General features: G+C 45.2%; 1 protein-coding gene across 2 annotated transcripts in view; it reads left to right on the top strand.

Annotated features, from left to right (window-relative positions):
- Snx24 (sorting nexin 24) overlaps window positions 1–14,697 on the top strand; it is a 147,146-nt gene that overhangs the window by 83,666 nt on the left and 48,783 nt on the right. For both annotated transcript variants that reach the window (XM_032885392.1, XM_032885391.1), the window contains exons 2-3: window positions 852–935; window positions 12,634–12,738. In XM_032885392.1, the coding sequence (XP_032741283.1) occupies window positions 852–935; window positions 12,634–12,738 (189 nt within the window). The remainder of the gene's footprint in view (window positions 1–851; window positions 936–12,633; window positions 12,739–14,697) is intronic.

Here is a 14,697-nt window from a genome sequence, read left to right as displayed (position 1 = left end):
TGGCTAAAACTGGCACTTGAGCTTGGCAGTATTCTCTCATCTGGGTATTTCAGACTCTCACTTAGCAAAACACGGGTGAGACAGAGAGCCTGGAATAGCACTGGCTCTTAATTTTCTTTCCTGTCAGACTCTGCACTTCTGGACCTGAGCCTTGTGTTTTCATGAGCTTCTCATCCCTGTTCCCAGTCTTGACCCACTGACCCAAGAATCAAGAAAATGTCATGTTAGTGCCTACTAATTAGTGAGCCCAGAGCACCTCTGCCTCTGGCCTTTCAACCTTCTGGAAGTGGGAGCACTAGCTGTCACTCACATCATGCAGGGAAAAGGAGCCCTCCCTATATTTGCCCTGTTTTGCAAACAGCAGGATAAGCCCAGCTGAGACTGGAGATGAATATGCAGGTTAGGAAGAAATTAACCTAAAATGCACTGTTGTTTGCATGATTGTCTCAGATGACACAGTGCCTTCCTCAAACTACCCAGACAGGGTGTCATGTGACCGAGTCCTCAGATCCGGACTGTCATAGTCATTTGATGAAGTCATTTCACGGGAAGGATATTCTCTGAGTTAAAAAAAAAGAAGAAAGAAAAGAAAAGAAGAATTAGCATTTGAGATCATGGAAGTTCCCCATCTGTAGACACAGTCTTAGAGAATGCTGCAGTTAGTGGGTGAGCATTGGTTCGAGGGCTCATTAATCAGTGTTGTTGGGTTGGGGTCTCCTGAGCCTTCTGGGTTTGGGGAGAATCGGCTTCTGTAATTAAAGGGATGAAATATATCACAGTCACAAACTCACCACATCGACAATTGAGGGTTTTGAACTAGCAGAATTAATCTCTTTAATTTTTTTCCTTAGGTGTTTAAAATAGAAGTGCTAATGAATGGAAGAAAACATTTTGTTGAGAAACGGTACAGTGAATTCCATGCCTTGCACAAAAAGGTAACCTTTGGTTTCATGCTTTTTCTCTGTATGGCCTGTGGTATAGTGTTAAGACTGCTCTGTGATCCTCAGAGTGTTACGGTCTACTGTTTCTTTATAATGGCATTAATTTTTAAAAAGTAGATTGTTCAGTCAGTGTGTTTGGATTTTTTTAATAAGTGGATTTCCTGTTACCATTGCTTATGTATTAAAATCTGAGGCAGCAGACTGTTGGCAGTACATGGCTTATCCTGAGTGAGGCCAACAACCTCCTCTGTCCAAGAAATGCGTTACAATGTTCTTTAGGAAAAGAAAAGAAACACAAGAAGTCATTATACAGGAAGAGATTTATTAAATTCAACTTAAATGTTGTGTACCTAGACAAGGTTGTGTGTGTATACAATGTTCATATGGAGTACGTGGAAAAGAGGCTCCCAGCCCACAGCTGTCCTCTTGAGTGTCAAGAGCAACTGTACCAGAATGATTGATGCCTTAGCTCCGGGGTGCATTTCAAAGTCGTAGATTAAAGAAACAGAAATGCAAAAGAAGCAACTGACTTTCAGGGAGAAATGGTTTATAATTGAAAATGAATACTTTAAAAAAAAAACAACCCTGACTCCAACCCAGTCTTAATTTTTTATGGGCTATAAATTATTTGGTTCCTAAATTTTCATAATAGAATTAAATACCTATGAGGGATCCCGGGAGAAGATCACAGATGATGAGTCAGCCCAGGCTCATCTTTCTTCTTTCATGTCTGGGAGTGCATCCATCGTATATGTTTCTGTGCATGTATGTGCACATGTATGAAATACATTCATACACAGAATGCATGCTCTAATTAGATAATTGGGCATGAAGCTAGAAATATATTAAGTTAGGAGAGTTTTAATATTGTGCTTTTTAGTGCCTACATAAGTTTCCTGGGACGCATCGCTGCGCTAAAGTACAACGTGTCGAATGCTTCCAGCACTTTTATAACTTTTTTTCACTTTAATCAGAGAATAGAGAATTAAGCCCAAACCTTAACAGGATATTACTGAAAGATTAGCAGGCCTGTTTCCCTGTTTTGTTTAATTTTAGACGGGTGTCTCACTCTGTCACTCTGGCTGACAGAACTCACAGATACCCCTCTGCCCCTCCTCCCAGGGTGCTGGGCACCCTCAGGCCCACCTCCTCGATTCGTTTTAGAGGTGCTCCAAGCTTTTCTGTTATGGTAGCAGTTGTTAAATGAATTTAATTCTTCAACTAGAATTTCATCAAGTTCAGCTTTCCTCCCAGAGAAACCATACAAGTGCCTACAGATTTCTATCAGGTGTTGCCAGGAAACTTTTTTAAAAAGTACGTGCTTGGGGGACCTCAGAGAGAAACACACATCTTTCTCTTTCTCCTTGTATTCTGTCCTTTTTTATTTAGAGCAAACAAATTCTGCTAGGTATCGGTGGCGAGCCCTCTGAGACCAGGTTTCTCTCCACCCCCCATGAAGCTTCTCCCAGTCAGTCAGGCCTGGGCAGCTTGTCAGGTGCAAAACCCTTCCTAAAGTACTAGGTCAGCATGAAGTACTCTGTGACCAACACAGCCCAGCTGAGCTCTCCAGATACCAGGGGATAGACTCTGTAAGAGACACAGCAGGGTGACTGCCAATTAGGCTGGCCCTGTCCACGGGTCAGCCCTGCTTGAGTGCAGGCTGGCTTGCTCACTTCCTGCTCTAGGACAATTCCTTTTCCTGCTCCTGTGCAATCAAGCATTGTCAAATAAAATAAAATATAACATTCTTGTACTTTCTAGGACTTAGTCTTTCCATTTCCGCAGTTCCATTAAGTAACTATGCAGGTTTTCATAATGAAGCTTTAGAATAAATAGAGGAGTAATTCTCAAATCTCTGTCGTAGAATTGGAGACGTCCTTACAGGGACTTTGGGGGCTAGCAGGCTGTTGGAGTGTGCTGTCTGACTGTATGCACTGTAGAGAAGGGACAGCCATTGCTGTGTTAGAATTTGTGGGAAGGCGAGCACAGGTAGCAGTGAGATATAAAAGTGCACACCGGTCTGTAATCTTAACCATAAAACTGCTCAGGAACACCACAGCAGCTAAGAATCAACGGGGTACCTCGTGCAAGCTTTTCTGCCCTGCTCCCCTCCAGGCAGCCTTATCCTCCCAGTGCAAGCAGTGTTTGCAAAGTACTTCCCTCTAACTGCACTTACAACAGCTTCTGCCTTTGAGTTTTCTTGAAGCATTTGATTATCCTCACGGTTTATGACGCTGACTCTGCACCTGTCTTGACTTTTCCTGTGTTTTGTATTCTGCTCTCTCACGGGAAGTGTTTGAACAGTGCACAGAAGCTGTCTGCAGTGGAGCGTGGGGCTGTCCCTAAGTGCTTTGCACCTTCACCATGATGGATTCCTCACTCTTTGTCCTGGCCTGCAGACACACAAGTGCCTCCTTGTTGTTTGTTCTTGCTAATTTTGAGGAAGAAACTATTTGAGTTTGTCTAGTTAGTGTTAGGGATGTCTTTTTAAACCTTTCTCAGAATTCCCTTCTGTCTTTGTGCAAGTCAGAATTAGTTTTCTCTGCTTTTCTCGTTTTGGTGGTAATGAAGGGGTTGTTGGTACCCAAGCCCAGCCTTTGCCTTCTGAAAGATCTCTGCCACCAAGATCCCTCCCTAGTTACACTTTCTTTTTCCTGTGTATTCATTATTTTCTTCTCAAATTCACTATATAGCCCAGGCTAGCTTTGGACTTACTGTGATCCTTCTGCCTCAGCCTCCCTCCCAAGTGCTGGGATCACAGGCATGACACCCCCCCCTCTCACTCTGGACATAAAGCTAAATCCTCTGGCAAGTTTGAGCAAGCACAAGAGCAGGGGCCCCCTGTTGCCTGTACACCCCGGCTGGGCTTCTAGTGTCCTAATGTAATCTCTGCTCTCTTCCTTGGATTTTTAAAAGCAAATCCTGCGTAGCAAGCTATCTTGCCAAAAAGAACACTTCTCTGTCATAGGATAATGGGTATTTCTTTTTAATCCCCTGACATATATTATTACCAGAGCAAGTGGAGCTGTATAAAGCTCATGGCATCTTACCAGCTTTGGACATTATCCCTCTGAAAATGGTCTGCTTAGGGAGCACACATCTTCCCTCGCATAAAGTGATGATTTTTGCGTTTATTTAGGTAGACATCTTTTTTCTTTCTTTTCTTTTTTTTTTTTTTTTGAGTTATTTTATTTCTGTGCTTTTTCGTTTACTAGGTTCTCAGGGTTTGCTAACTAATTTGTGTGGCCTATTATTAAAATACTGCCCATTAGCTGCAAGTATTTTTCACCAAAACCCTTCAATTGTGGTTATGATGATTGCTTACGTGTTTGTATGTGTACCTGAGTGCATGTCCCATCGGTACCTGTGGAGGCCACGGGTGGGCATCATATCCTTGGAGCTGGAATTATAAGTAAATTATAAATTCCAGTTATGAGCCACCTGACTTGGGTGCTGGGAGAACTTGAATCCTATGGAAAAGCAGCACAAACTCTTAGTCGCTGAGCCATCTCTCCAGTCCCATGAAATCTATCTTTTTGTTTTAATTTGCATGTCCATATAATAACAACGATTTTTTTCTGTTCTTATTTTTTTTTCAGTTTTTATCCTTTCAGGGTCTCTCTGTCCCCGTGTCTGTCTGTCTGTCTTGTGCTGAGGGTAAAGCTCAAGGCTTCTTACATGCTAAGTAATCCTACCACCGAGCTCCATCTCCTGCTCTTCAACGTCTTATTTTGAGGTGACCTCACTGTGTAGCTCATTCTGACCTCATGCTTTCAAGAGCGGGAGCCAAGCTGGGGTCACACCTGGCCACCGGACGCTTCGTCATTTCCTCTGGAGCTGTGCTGAAAGTATTTGACTCTCTTTTAAAGACCAAAGTGAAGCTACCTCATACCACTCACACTGAACCAGGCTGTGTGTGATGGACCCTAGTAACTCATCTCAGTCGCCTTCCCCAGACGGTGCTCCATGCACTTTGACGTTTCTTCTGTGAACTATAGTTTTAAAGATGCCACTCAGATACAAACACACACACACACACACACTCTCTCTCTCTCTCTCTCTCTCTCTCTCTCTCTCTCTCTGTCTCACACTCTCTCTCTCTCTCTCTCTCTCTCTCTCTCACACACACACACACACACACAGAGAGAGACACAAGGCTCAGAATAAGCAGCTCAAGGTTCTGAATCCTGAAAGTCCCTCTGACCTTTCTCTTACCTCAATTTTCCAGAACGCAGCTTAGTGCTGTCAACTCATTCTCTTACGTCCCTGCAATGCGTCCCACTTGGCGTTCACGTGTGCGCCCCTGCCAGTCGGGAGCGGTGCTCCTTTACATTGTGACCCCACTCTTCATCTTCTTACTTGTCTTCAGTTTTCCTTTGCCTGCATGTCAAGGCCTTTCTCCTGATCTCTCTGGCATGGGCTTGAATTGCCCACCATGTCACAGACGGGCTCTCCAGGCCAGTGTTCTCAAACCCTGCGTTAGTTTCCTAGGGCTCCTGTAACAAAAAAGAAAAATGGCGACTTGAAACACAGCACATTTATTATCTTGTGCTAAGTGGGAGCACAAGGCTGCATACCCGTAGGAGAGTTCATTTTCTGCCCTCGGTAGCTCCCAGCAGCTGGCCGCATTCCTCATGGCCACCTTCATCCTCCTAGCTGACAGTCACCTCCTTTCCTGCTTCGGCCTCCCTCATGACATCTACCGGTCACGTCCCTCTCTCTGACCTTGTCTTAGGGTTCTATGGCTGTGAACAGATACCATGACCAAGGCAACTCTTATAAGGACAGCATTTATTTGGGGCTGGCTTACAGGTTCAGAAGTTCAGTCTATTATTATCAAGGTGGGAGCATGGCAGCATGCAGGCAGGCATGGTGCAGGAGGAGCTGAGAGTTCTACACCTTCATCTGAAGGAGAGAAGACTGGTTCCCACGTGGTTAGGAGGAGGGTCTTAAAGCCATGCCCACAGTAACATAATTTCTCCAACAAGGCCACACCTCCAAATAGTGCCACTCCCTGGGCCAAGCATATACAAACCATCACAGGCCTTAATAGTACTCTCCCTGCTGAGGTTAACATTGGGTCCATCCCTGTACTAGTCCAGGATAGCAGTCCCATGTCAAGATCCTTAACCAAAGCCCTCTCTGTAAAGCCCCTTTCAGTTGTATAGCAATACCACTCACAGGCTCTGGGAATTAGAGACTCTCGGATGTCCTTGAAAGCATCTACTGGCCAATCCTTTTTCTAGTGCTTCTCCTAAGGAGAGTTCATGTTAGCCACATCCAAGCCTGTCCTGTCCAGGGTCTCACTTTCCTATCTTTGCCAGGCTGAATGCCCGTTCATTTGCCAACTGGTGTGTTAAAAGCAAAGCAGGACATTCAAGTTCTTCAATGCCAGCTGCCAGTTTCCCACTCTTTCTGAAAACTCTTGTTCCATTTATCATAGACATTTCTACCTAAACAATTTAAATTATATTCTAACACCAAGCTTAGTTATCTTATTTCTCCAGCTGGCTCTGAGCTTGCTGTGTTGTCTATGCCAGGGTGTGGAAAAGCTCATGGTCTCCCACATGCTACGATTCCAGGTGTATATTGCTATGCCTCCCCTACCTCGAGCTCCAACACACACACTATGTCCCATCCTTTGTACTTTATGCAGTGTTAATTGTTTGGTCTATGGGACATTAGAAAACATCCTGTGTGTTCTGGTGTGCGGGTTTATGTTATTGGAATCTGACCCCAGGCCCCTCTAATCCCACTTCCTCTATGGCATCTATTATGCTAGAATGAGGTAGGGGATGATAAATCCCCCACCCAAACAAAGCAAGACTCCATGTTGTTTTTCGTCCCCTGCAGCTTGGGCACAGGCTCTTGTGATAGGTGAACCTTTAAGCATGTGACGAGCCCAGCCCATGCCCCAGTCACCCCTACCCTAGCCAAGTAATTCATCACTTTTAGCAGCCATGTTTGCAAAGAGCTGTGCTCTCCCAGGCCCCCGATCTCATGGCTGACAAGAAACTCTTACCCACACTGCAAACTTTGAGCATATTTTATCCTGATGCCTCCCCAGCTGTTTTCTGTCAGTTCCAGCTCACCCTTTTATTCACAACGTTTTCAGTGAAATATAGCGTTGGTTCATTTTCAGATTAACCGTCTTCATCTTCTGTTATTGCCTCCTTTGGGTTTGAGTCAAATATTAACTTTCTCTTCTATTCAATTTCATGAAGTACACGTTTCAGATGACCCAAAAATTGCTACATGGGATCAAACCGAGAGAACAGCACCCATGCACCATCCCTGAAGGAACCCTGAGAAAAACTGGGGTGGCCATATGTACACAAGAAGGTTATCTTGTGCCCTCCCAATGTCTCTACTCCTTTAGATAATTTTGTTTCCATTTTTTATTCTTAGCCTTGCTAAAAGTATTTCTGGTCCTCTCTGTAGAAAATTGTAGGTTTTTCTATCCACATCATATGCTAGTGGGTCTTGTCTGTCTGGAGTAAGTTCTCAGTGAGTTTTCACTGTGAAAAGGAAAAAGGAGGATCACACATTGGATGTGTGTGTGTGTGTGTGTGTGTGTGAGAGAGAGAGAGAGAGAGAGAGAGAGAGAGAGAGAGAGAGAGAGAGAGAGAGAGCTGACTAACAGGACAAAGTTAATCATCAGATGAAGTGGACAAGGAGTATTTATCTTGCAAGCAGCTGAGCCATACTGGAAACATATTGTCTTGGGTTTGTCTCTCATCTAAATTCCTTCTCACCTCCACATGTGTCATGGATGCAGTCTCTGTGGTGATCAGCTCTCTCAGGACCCTCATGTAAACAAAAGGGAGGATGCTTTCAGTGCTATTTCGTCAAGAAAAGAAAAGGAGAGGAGACAGTTGGTGGGGCTTTTGTGGGGATTGAAGTCGGGTTGTAAAGCTTGCTTGTTTCCCTTTTGCCCCAGCTTTGGAATACCCCTGTGTGGTAGTTCCTTCCCTCATCCTCACTCCTTAACTGTCCCTCAGAGTGGCCCTCCCAGTATTCTGTTGCAGCATAATAAATCATCACAGGTGCAAATGCCTAACTTTCCAAGTCCAGCTGTGACAGAGTCTCCACAGTCAGAGCTCTGCTTCATCCTCACAGCTAGGCTTATGTCCACATCTACACTCACTCAGGCAGACCTCTGCCTGCCTCTGTGGGAGTGATGCCTTGTTCACTGACTGTTAACCAGAGACGACTCTTAGCTGCTAGAGGTCACTTGAAGCCTTAGCCACTACTTCAAAGCCAGCAGTGTGCTAAGACCAAGGTATACAGACAGGTAACCATGGCAGTGACTAACCGTGTAGTCACGGCTTCTACTCACTCCCAAGCAGAAGGGTTGTATAGGTTGTAAACATCAGGAGGCCAGTTTGTGTGTTCTACCTGTCACAGCCCCTTTGTTGTGTTGGGACTTGACTCTTGATGTGATTCGACTTAGAGTCTATGTCTACAGACACAGTGTTCAGACTCCTGGGTTCACAGAATGCTGTGTACTTTCTCACACTGTCTTCCCATGGATTCCTGGCGGCATCTCTAGCTTAAACTCTCCAACCTCAACAGTTGATCCCTTTCTATTAGGAGTGTCTAAGGACGCACACATAGAACTTTGACTAGCTTTCTTGAGCAAGTAAGAAATTTATTGTTGTCCTTAGGAAACCTAAAGGCCATCAATCCAAGGGATGGAGCGAGCTTCAGCGTCTGTTGTCGTAAAGCTGTGACTTTACCCTTTCTGATTATAATATAGCTGCTCTCACTCCAGGCCTTGCTTCACACTTCTGCCGGAAGCAAATCCTACTGTCTTTCTGGGAAAACAGACCCAGTAGACTTAGGCTGTGCTTTACTTAACAACTGTGTCACATGACCACAGTGATGGTAAGGGAACTTAGGAACGCAACAATTTTAGGTCTAACATGTTTGAACTCTGAATGGCGTTTTCCCCTATTTGAGGGGATTAAATTTGACTGAACAATTACTATAAATGCAAGACAAAGGTGACTAACAGATGGGATTCTGTCCTGCTTGCATGGAGGTGATCAGACTTCTGTTACTTTACCATTCCCAACACCACCCAGCTATGCCTCATGGTCAAAGGTGTTTGCTCTGGCTTCATCCATTGCATTGGCCATTTATGTAACAAGAGTGGAAGAACGAAAATATGGAGCTGCCCCTCCTGCTGAGATCCCTCCTCTTCTCACCTCCCTACGAGCAGGATGGAGTCACACATAGCTGGGGTTGGAGGTAGAGAAAGTGTGTTCTTCATTCACCCAAAACCAGGAGTTGACTCCTATAGCACCCAGGAACTGTAGATTTGGGGACTGACTAAGAGATTGGGCATTGTGATGGCTGTTCTTGGTCAACTGATTTCATCTGGAATTCACTAATATCCAATCAACTGTGTACACTTATGAAGGGGGATGATGATGGTGATTATCTCATTCGAATGTAGGAAGACCACCTTTAATCTGCATCTTTTGAGGTAGGGAGATTAGTCTTAAATCTGGGCCACACTTTTTTGATGACAGCCTATAAAGGACATAGAAGAAGGGATAGCTTGCTCTTTGCTTGCTTGCCCTGACTCTCGATGTCATCAAGTTCATTCCTTCTCTGGCATTAGAGATTGGATTCCAGTGTATACTGAAGACCAGCTGAGACATCCAGCCCCATGAGCAGAACAATGTACAGATTCTTGGACTTGCCACTGATGGGCAGCCATTGTTGGATTAGCTAGACCACGGCCGCATTCATTCTATCAGTTCTATTCCTCTAGAGAACTCGCTCTAAAACAGCCACTGTGCTCAAACCTGACATTATGACACTGTTCACTAAATGACAGGCAGGTAATCAGAACAGCTGCCCGAGGAGGTCCAGACCTGACTGTGCCCTAGAGCCATGATGACCAAATATACTTTGCACACCTACAGTCCCATACTTGCCCACGTCCACTGCCAGCACCCACAGTCAGGACCATCATCTCTTGCCTAGGTTTCCTCAGGCACTTTGAACTGGTCTGTCAGCTATGTCATTCCACCCAGCATGTCCCCTCCTCTCGTTTCAAATAATATCTAAATCCCCACTGTGGCCCCCAAGGCGCTGAAGTATACGGTGCGTGGATGGTCCATCTCTTCCTGTTAGCCTTGAGCATCAAAGGCCTGACCCTCCTTTCCCATTACTGTGTCTGCCCTAATAGTGTTCCTCGGGTTGCTCACCCAGCTCCCTTCAAATAGGATTCAGGCCAAGCCTCAGACACTACCTCCTCATCCAGGCCACCTTCCTGCCGTTCCACCCCACCCCGCCCACAATTTCTAGCACTCTCCATGTGACAGAATCTAGGGTCATCTGAGAAGAAGGAATCTTAATTGAGAAAATACCGCCATGGATTGGCCTGTGGGCAAGTCTGAGGGCATTTTTTAAAACTGATGATGGATGTTGGAGGGCCCATCTTACTGTGGGTAGTGACTCTCCTGGGCAGGCGGTCCTGGGTGATATAAGGAAGCAGGCTCAATCCTTGGGTAACAAGCTGGTAGTCAGTATCTTTACATCAGTTCCTGCCCTTACTTCCCTGGAGGATGAACTGCAAGCTGTAAGAGGAAATAAACCCTTTCCTCCCCAAGGTGCCTTTGGTTATGGTGTTTATCACAGCAATAGAAACCCTAGGACAGTTGGTTTCCAGTCTGGGGCAGGTATGCTCCGGTGCCAAGGAACATGGAGGAAGAGCCCAGTAGGCGTCTTCCGTCTCAGGAACTCCTTTCTCTACACTTGATCTTTGCTAAAAGATTGAGAAGTGATGCATTTCTCTTCTCTAACTGGCAAAAGAATAATATATTTGAACAAATCCTAAGACCCATCCAGTGTCCCCATGCTACCTTCTCCGTAGAACCCGTGGGTCTCCAGTGGCCCCAGGCTCCAGCCAGGCTTACAACTCTCCAAGCACATTCAGGAGGCTGTGCTTCCTGCCCAACAATTCTGTTGGTAAGGCCGGGCAGATTGGGGTTTGCAGTTACTTGTGTCTGTATAGAGGCAGGAGGCACACGGGCTCAGCCCAGTGGCCGGAGCCTGAAGGACTGTGGTTTGAACTGTTCCTTTCTCTGAGCGTCCATAAGGATTCAACTGGGAGGGGTCGCTGGTGATTATTTTCTTAAATGTGCAGAAGAGTTATGCTGTGTTTTTGCAGGTTTAATCTCCATGTTTCTCATTACAGTGGACGAGAGAATATTCTTTCCACATGTTTTGTAAAAGGGCCATTAAGGGCGTCAAGACTTAAGTTAGGGCACTGGGTTCATTCCGTTTGTCGAGGCTACTCATGACAAAGTACTATACATGGAGTGACCTAAAGGGGCACAGATTTATTCTCTTAGGCCGCCTGAGGTCTCAAAGTCCAAAATCAGTGTAACTAGACTAAAATTGAGCTGGTCGGCAGAGCTGCCGCCCTTTTACAGGCCCTGGGCAGGTTGGTTGCGGGCTCTAGAAGCCCTGAACAGATGCAAAGTTGTGGAGGTCACGGGCAGACTCTTTGGCTTCCAAAGGCTGCCGAGGCCACCATGAAAGCTACCCACCTGTTGAGGATTTTTTTATGACAAAATTTATTTACTTTTATATTTTTAGGTCCTGGAGACTAAACCTAAGGGACTATATTTGCCAAGCAAGCTCCACCCTGCTGAGTTACATTTCTGCCTTGACACCGAATCTCTTTGTAGCCCAGGATACCCTCTAAATTGTCATCTTCCTGCATTAGCCTAGGTGCTAAGATTACGGACATGTGCCACCATGCCTCATACTTTTTAACCTCTGACCTATAACCTCTGCCCTCTTTTAAGGTCCTCATCGTTGCTTTGAACCTGCCCAGATAACCTAAGACAATTTTCCTGTTATTAAATCAATAATTTTACCAAACTGGAAAAATCCCCTATGCTGGATATGGAAACCTTCCCAGGTTTTAGGACTTGACACTTCTTGAAGTTAGATGTTGTTTCGCATATCAAAGCTGCTCTAACTTTGAAGAGCTTTTTTAAAAAAAATAAGATTTTAATTTTATGTGTTTGGGTGTTTTGCCTGCATGTATGTCTGTGTATGTATGTGTTCCTGATGCTGCAAGAGGTCAAAGGAAGGTGCACAGACCCCTGGGATTGGGGTTTCAGATGGTTGTGGGCTACCAAGCAGGTGCTGTGAGTTGAACCCTGGTCCCCTAGAAGAGCATCCAGTGTTCTTAACGACTGAGGCATCTAGAAGTCCTAACTCAGAACTCCCGTCAGTTTGCATGAGTAGAGTTTGCAGATGCTTTTCTGGATTATTGGAAAGATAAGACTGTGTTTTAAATTTTACTTTATTTCAGAAATTTCCAGAGCCTCTCCAAGTGCTTCTTAATCTAATTAGAAAACATAGTTAAAAACTTGTATTAGTTTTGCTATGAAATAAATTGATTGTTGAAATAATCTTTCTTTGATTTTGTTTTAACTCAAGTACTAGACTTTTAATTTTTCTGAAATATACATCATAACAGCTACCAAACATAAAACCCATTTGTCCTGTAGCCTGAGAAATCAGGATACCTAAGTAAAAAAAAAAAAAAGGTTTGAGAAACTTTTCAGCATGTTTTAGCTGTGGTTTACACTCCTTGCTTTTCTGTCCTCCGAATGATTTCCTTATAATTGACAAACGTGTTTCCCTTCTTTCTTGGAAGCTTAAGAAATGTATAAAGACTCCAGAAATCCCTTCTAAACACGTCAGGAACTGGGTCCCCAAAGTCCTGGAACAACGGCGGCAAGGCCTGGAAACCTATTTACAGGTAAGGGACGTTTCCACCCGCAGTGTAACAGGTCCTAAGTCAGCGAGTCTCACTCTGTTAGCTCAGACGACCAGAGCGTGGTGCCAGACACTGACCAACACGGCTGTTTACCTGCACAAATGTGGCTATCGGTTGGTTCATTTAGCTTTTATTGGATTCTATTTCAAGTTCCTTATGCATTGGGGGAGTGCAGATTTAGTATCATTGGAAGAACGCTAATGAAATGACCTGTTTGTTTTTTGTTTATTTTTTTAAATTCAACTGTACAAATTACTTTGTTTTAGATAGTTCTGTTTTCTCAGCCCCTGGGTTTTAGATGTTTGGGTGCTTGGTGGAGTCATGGGAGAAGACGGCTTTTCAGTGGTGCAGGCTAACACACATCTAAAACCCTACCAAAGCTGTGTAGAAACTGCTCCTGAGAAAGTGCCGAATCTAGATGGAGTGCATCAGGGAGCTCTTTACTGTCACCTCTCAGGATAGGCAGGCCCGACGTGAGATGGGAGTCTCCTCTCACAAGAGACACAGGAGACAGAGGAGAAGGTAAGATGCTGTCCTCTTCTCTGAACATTATAGAACCCTGAAGTCTCAGGTAACCGTTCCATGATGTCTGCTTTAAGTGCATAGAATGGCAGGGCGGGTGCAGAGACAGACGGACCTAGATGGTCAGACGTGCTCTGCCTTTAGCTCCGTGTAAGAAGCAGTCCGTAGCATGAGCATAGCTGGATGAGGAAAGGAATTCTGCCTCAGAACGAAAGTTATGACTATGCAGGGCCATCCTAGCGCTTTGGTGGCTTGGGCAGGAGAATCAGAAACTCAAGGCCAGCCAGGCCTACACATGGAGATGCTACCTCAAAAACTAGAAGAGGACAAAGGGAGGACTTCATGTGAGAGTGAGGAAGACTGATCCTTCTAAAGTTATTATGAGATAAACCGGCAGCTGGCCATTTCCTTCATTTTCCTTGCGGGCCCCCCCTTCAATCATCATTAACCACAGGGTGGATCCTGCATGGAAGCGAAGCCAGGTGCAGTGAACCTGTGTGCCTGTCCCAATTCAGAGTTCTGCCTGATGGCTGGGTCTGAGTCGATCACTGGTGGCTGATGTCTAGTGATGTCTAATGAGGACACCTTCTCAGTGGAAGGGAAGATTCCAGGTGTCAGTTCCCAACCTTCTCCTGTGTCCTTCTCTTTACCCTGTTCAGAGAGGACTGGGAAGAAGCCGCAGGAGTTCTGAGGACGGTGCTGCTTCTGGGTTTTACCCTTGTCTATGGGGCTTGATGGAAGGATTCTTCACTGTGTCTCTCCGGGAGTGAGAGCCTAAAGGAAACTGGAATCTCAAATCCCAGGAGTGTGTGTGGTCTTCTCTGAGACTCTGTGCACGAAGCTATCAGGATCCCATAGCTTCAGGCAACACTTCAGAGCAAACAGCAAACCAAAGACCCAGGGAAAGAGACCTAAGAAGTTCTACGCCGAGGGCAGAATGCACGCTCTCTGTAATCAGAAGGGATAGGTAAACAACACGCTTTCATTTGTAGACCAGATTTTCCACAGATATTGTACATCTTCAGGCTTCAGTTCTGGAGAAGGCTTTATCCCCCATCACCCCGCCCCCATTGCATTTGACACATGACTTCCATTACTCCTCAGTAAACATTTTAAGTTGTTTGTACTTCATGTGTAAATATGTGGATAGAGTCATCTGGCATGAGAGGGGCTTACAGTGGCGCTCAAATTGAGCTTAGAATTTTCTATTCTCAGAAACATGGCTTGAAAATGTGGTTGAGGGGAGAGAGTACTTGCCTCCTGCCGTGTGTTTCAGATTCATTTTGTCTACAGGACATGACACTTGGTGACCTGAAGGCCCAGAGGACTTCAGGGGGTGCCTTTTCTCTTCCTTTGGTAGTGGGAGCAAGGCAGAGACAAAGGCTGGAAACTTGGCTGTGCCCAGCTCTTGCCTCTTGG

This window comes from Rattus rattus, chromosome 15 (assembly GCF_011064425.1).
Source record: "Rattus rattus isolate New Zealand chromosome 15, Rrattus_CSIRO_v1, whole genome shotgun sequence".
Classification (NCBI taxonomy): domain Eukaryota; kingdom Metazoa; phylum Chordata; class Mammalia; order Rodentia; family Muridae; genus Rattus; species Rattus rattus.
The sequence above is the reverse complement of the archived record's forward strand: the minus strand, read 5'-3'. Positions and strand labels throughout refer to the sequence as shown.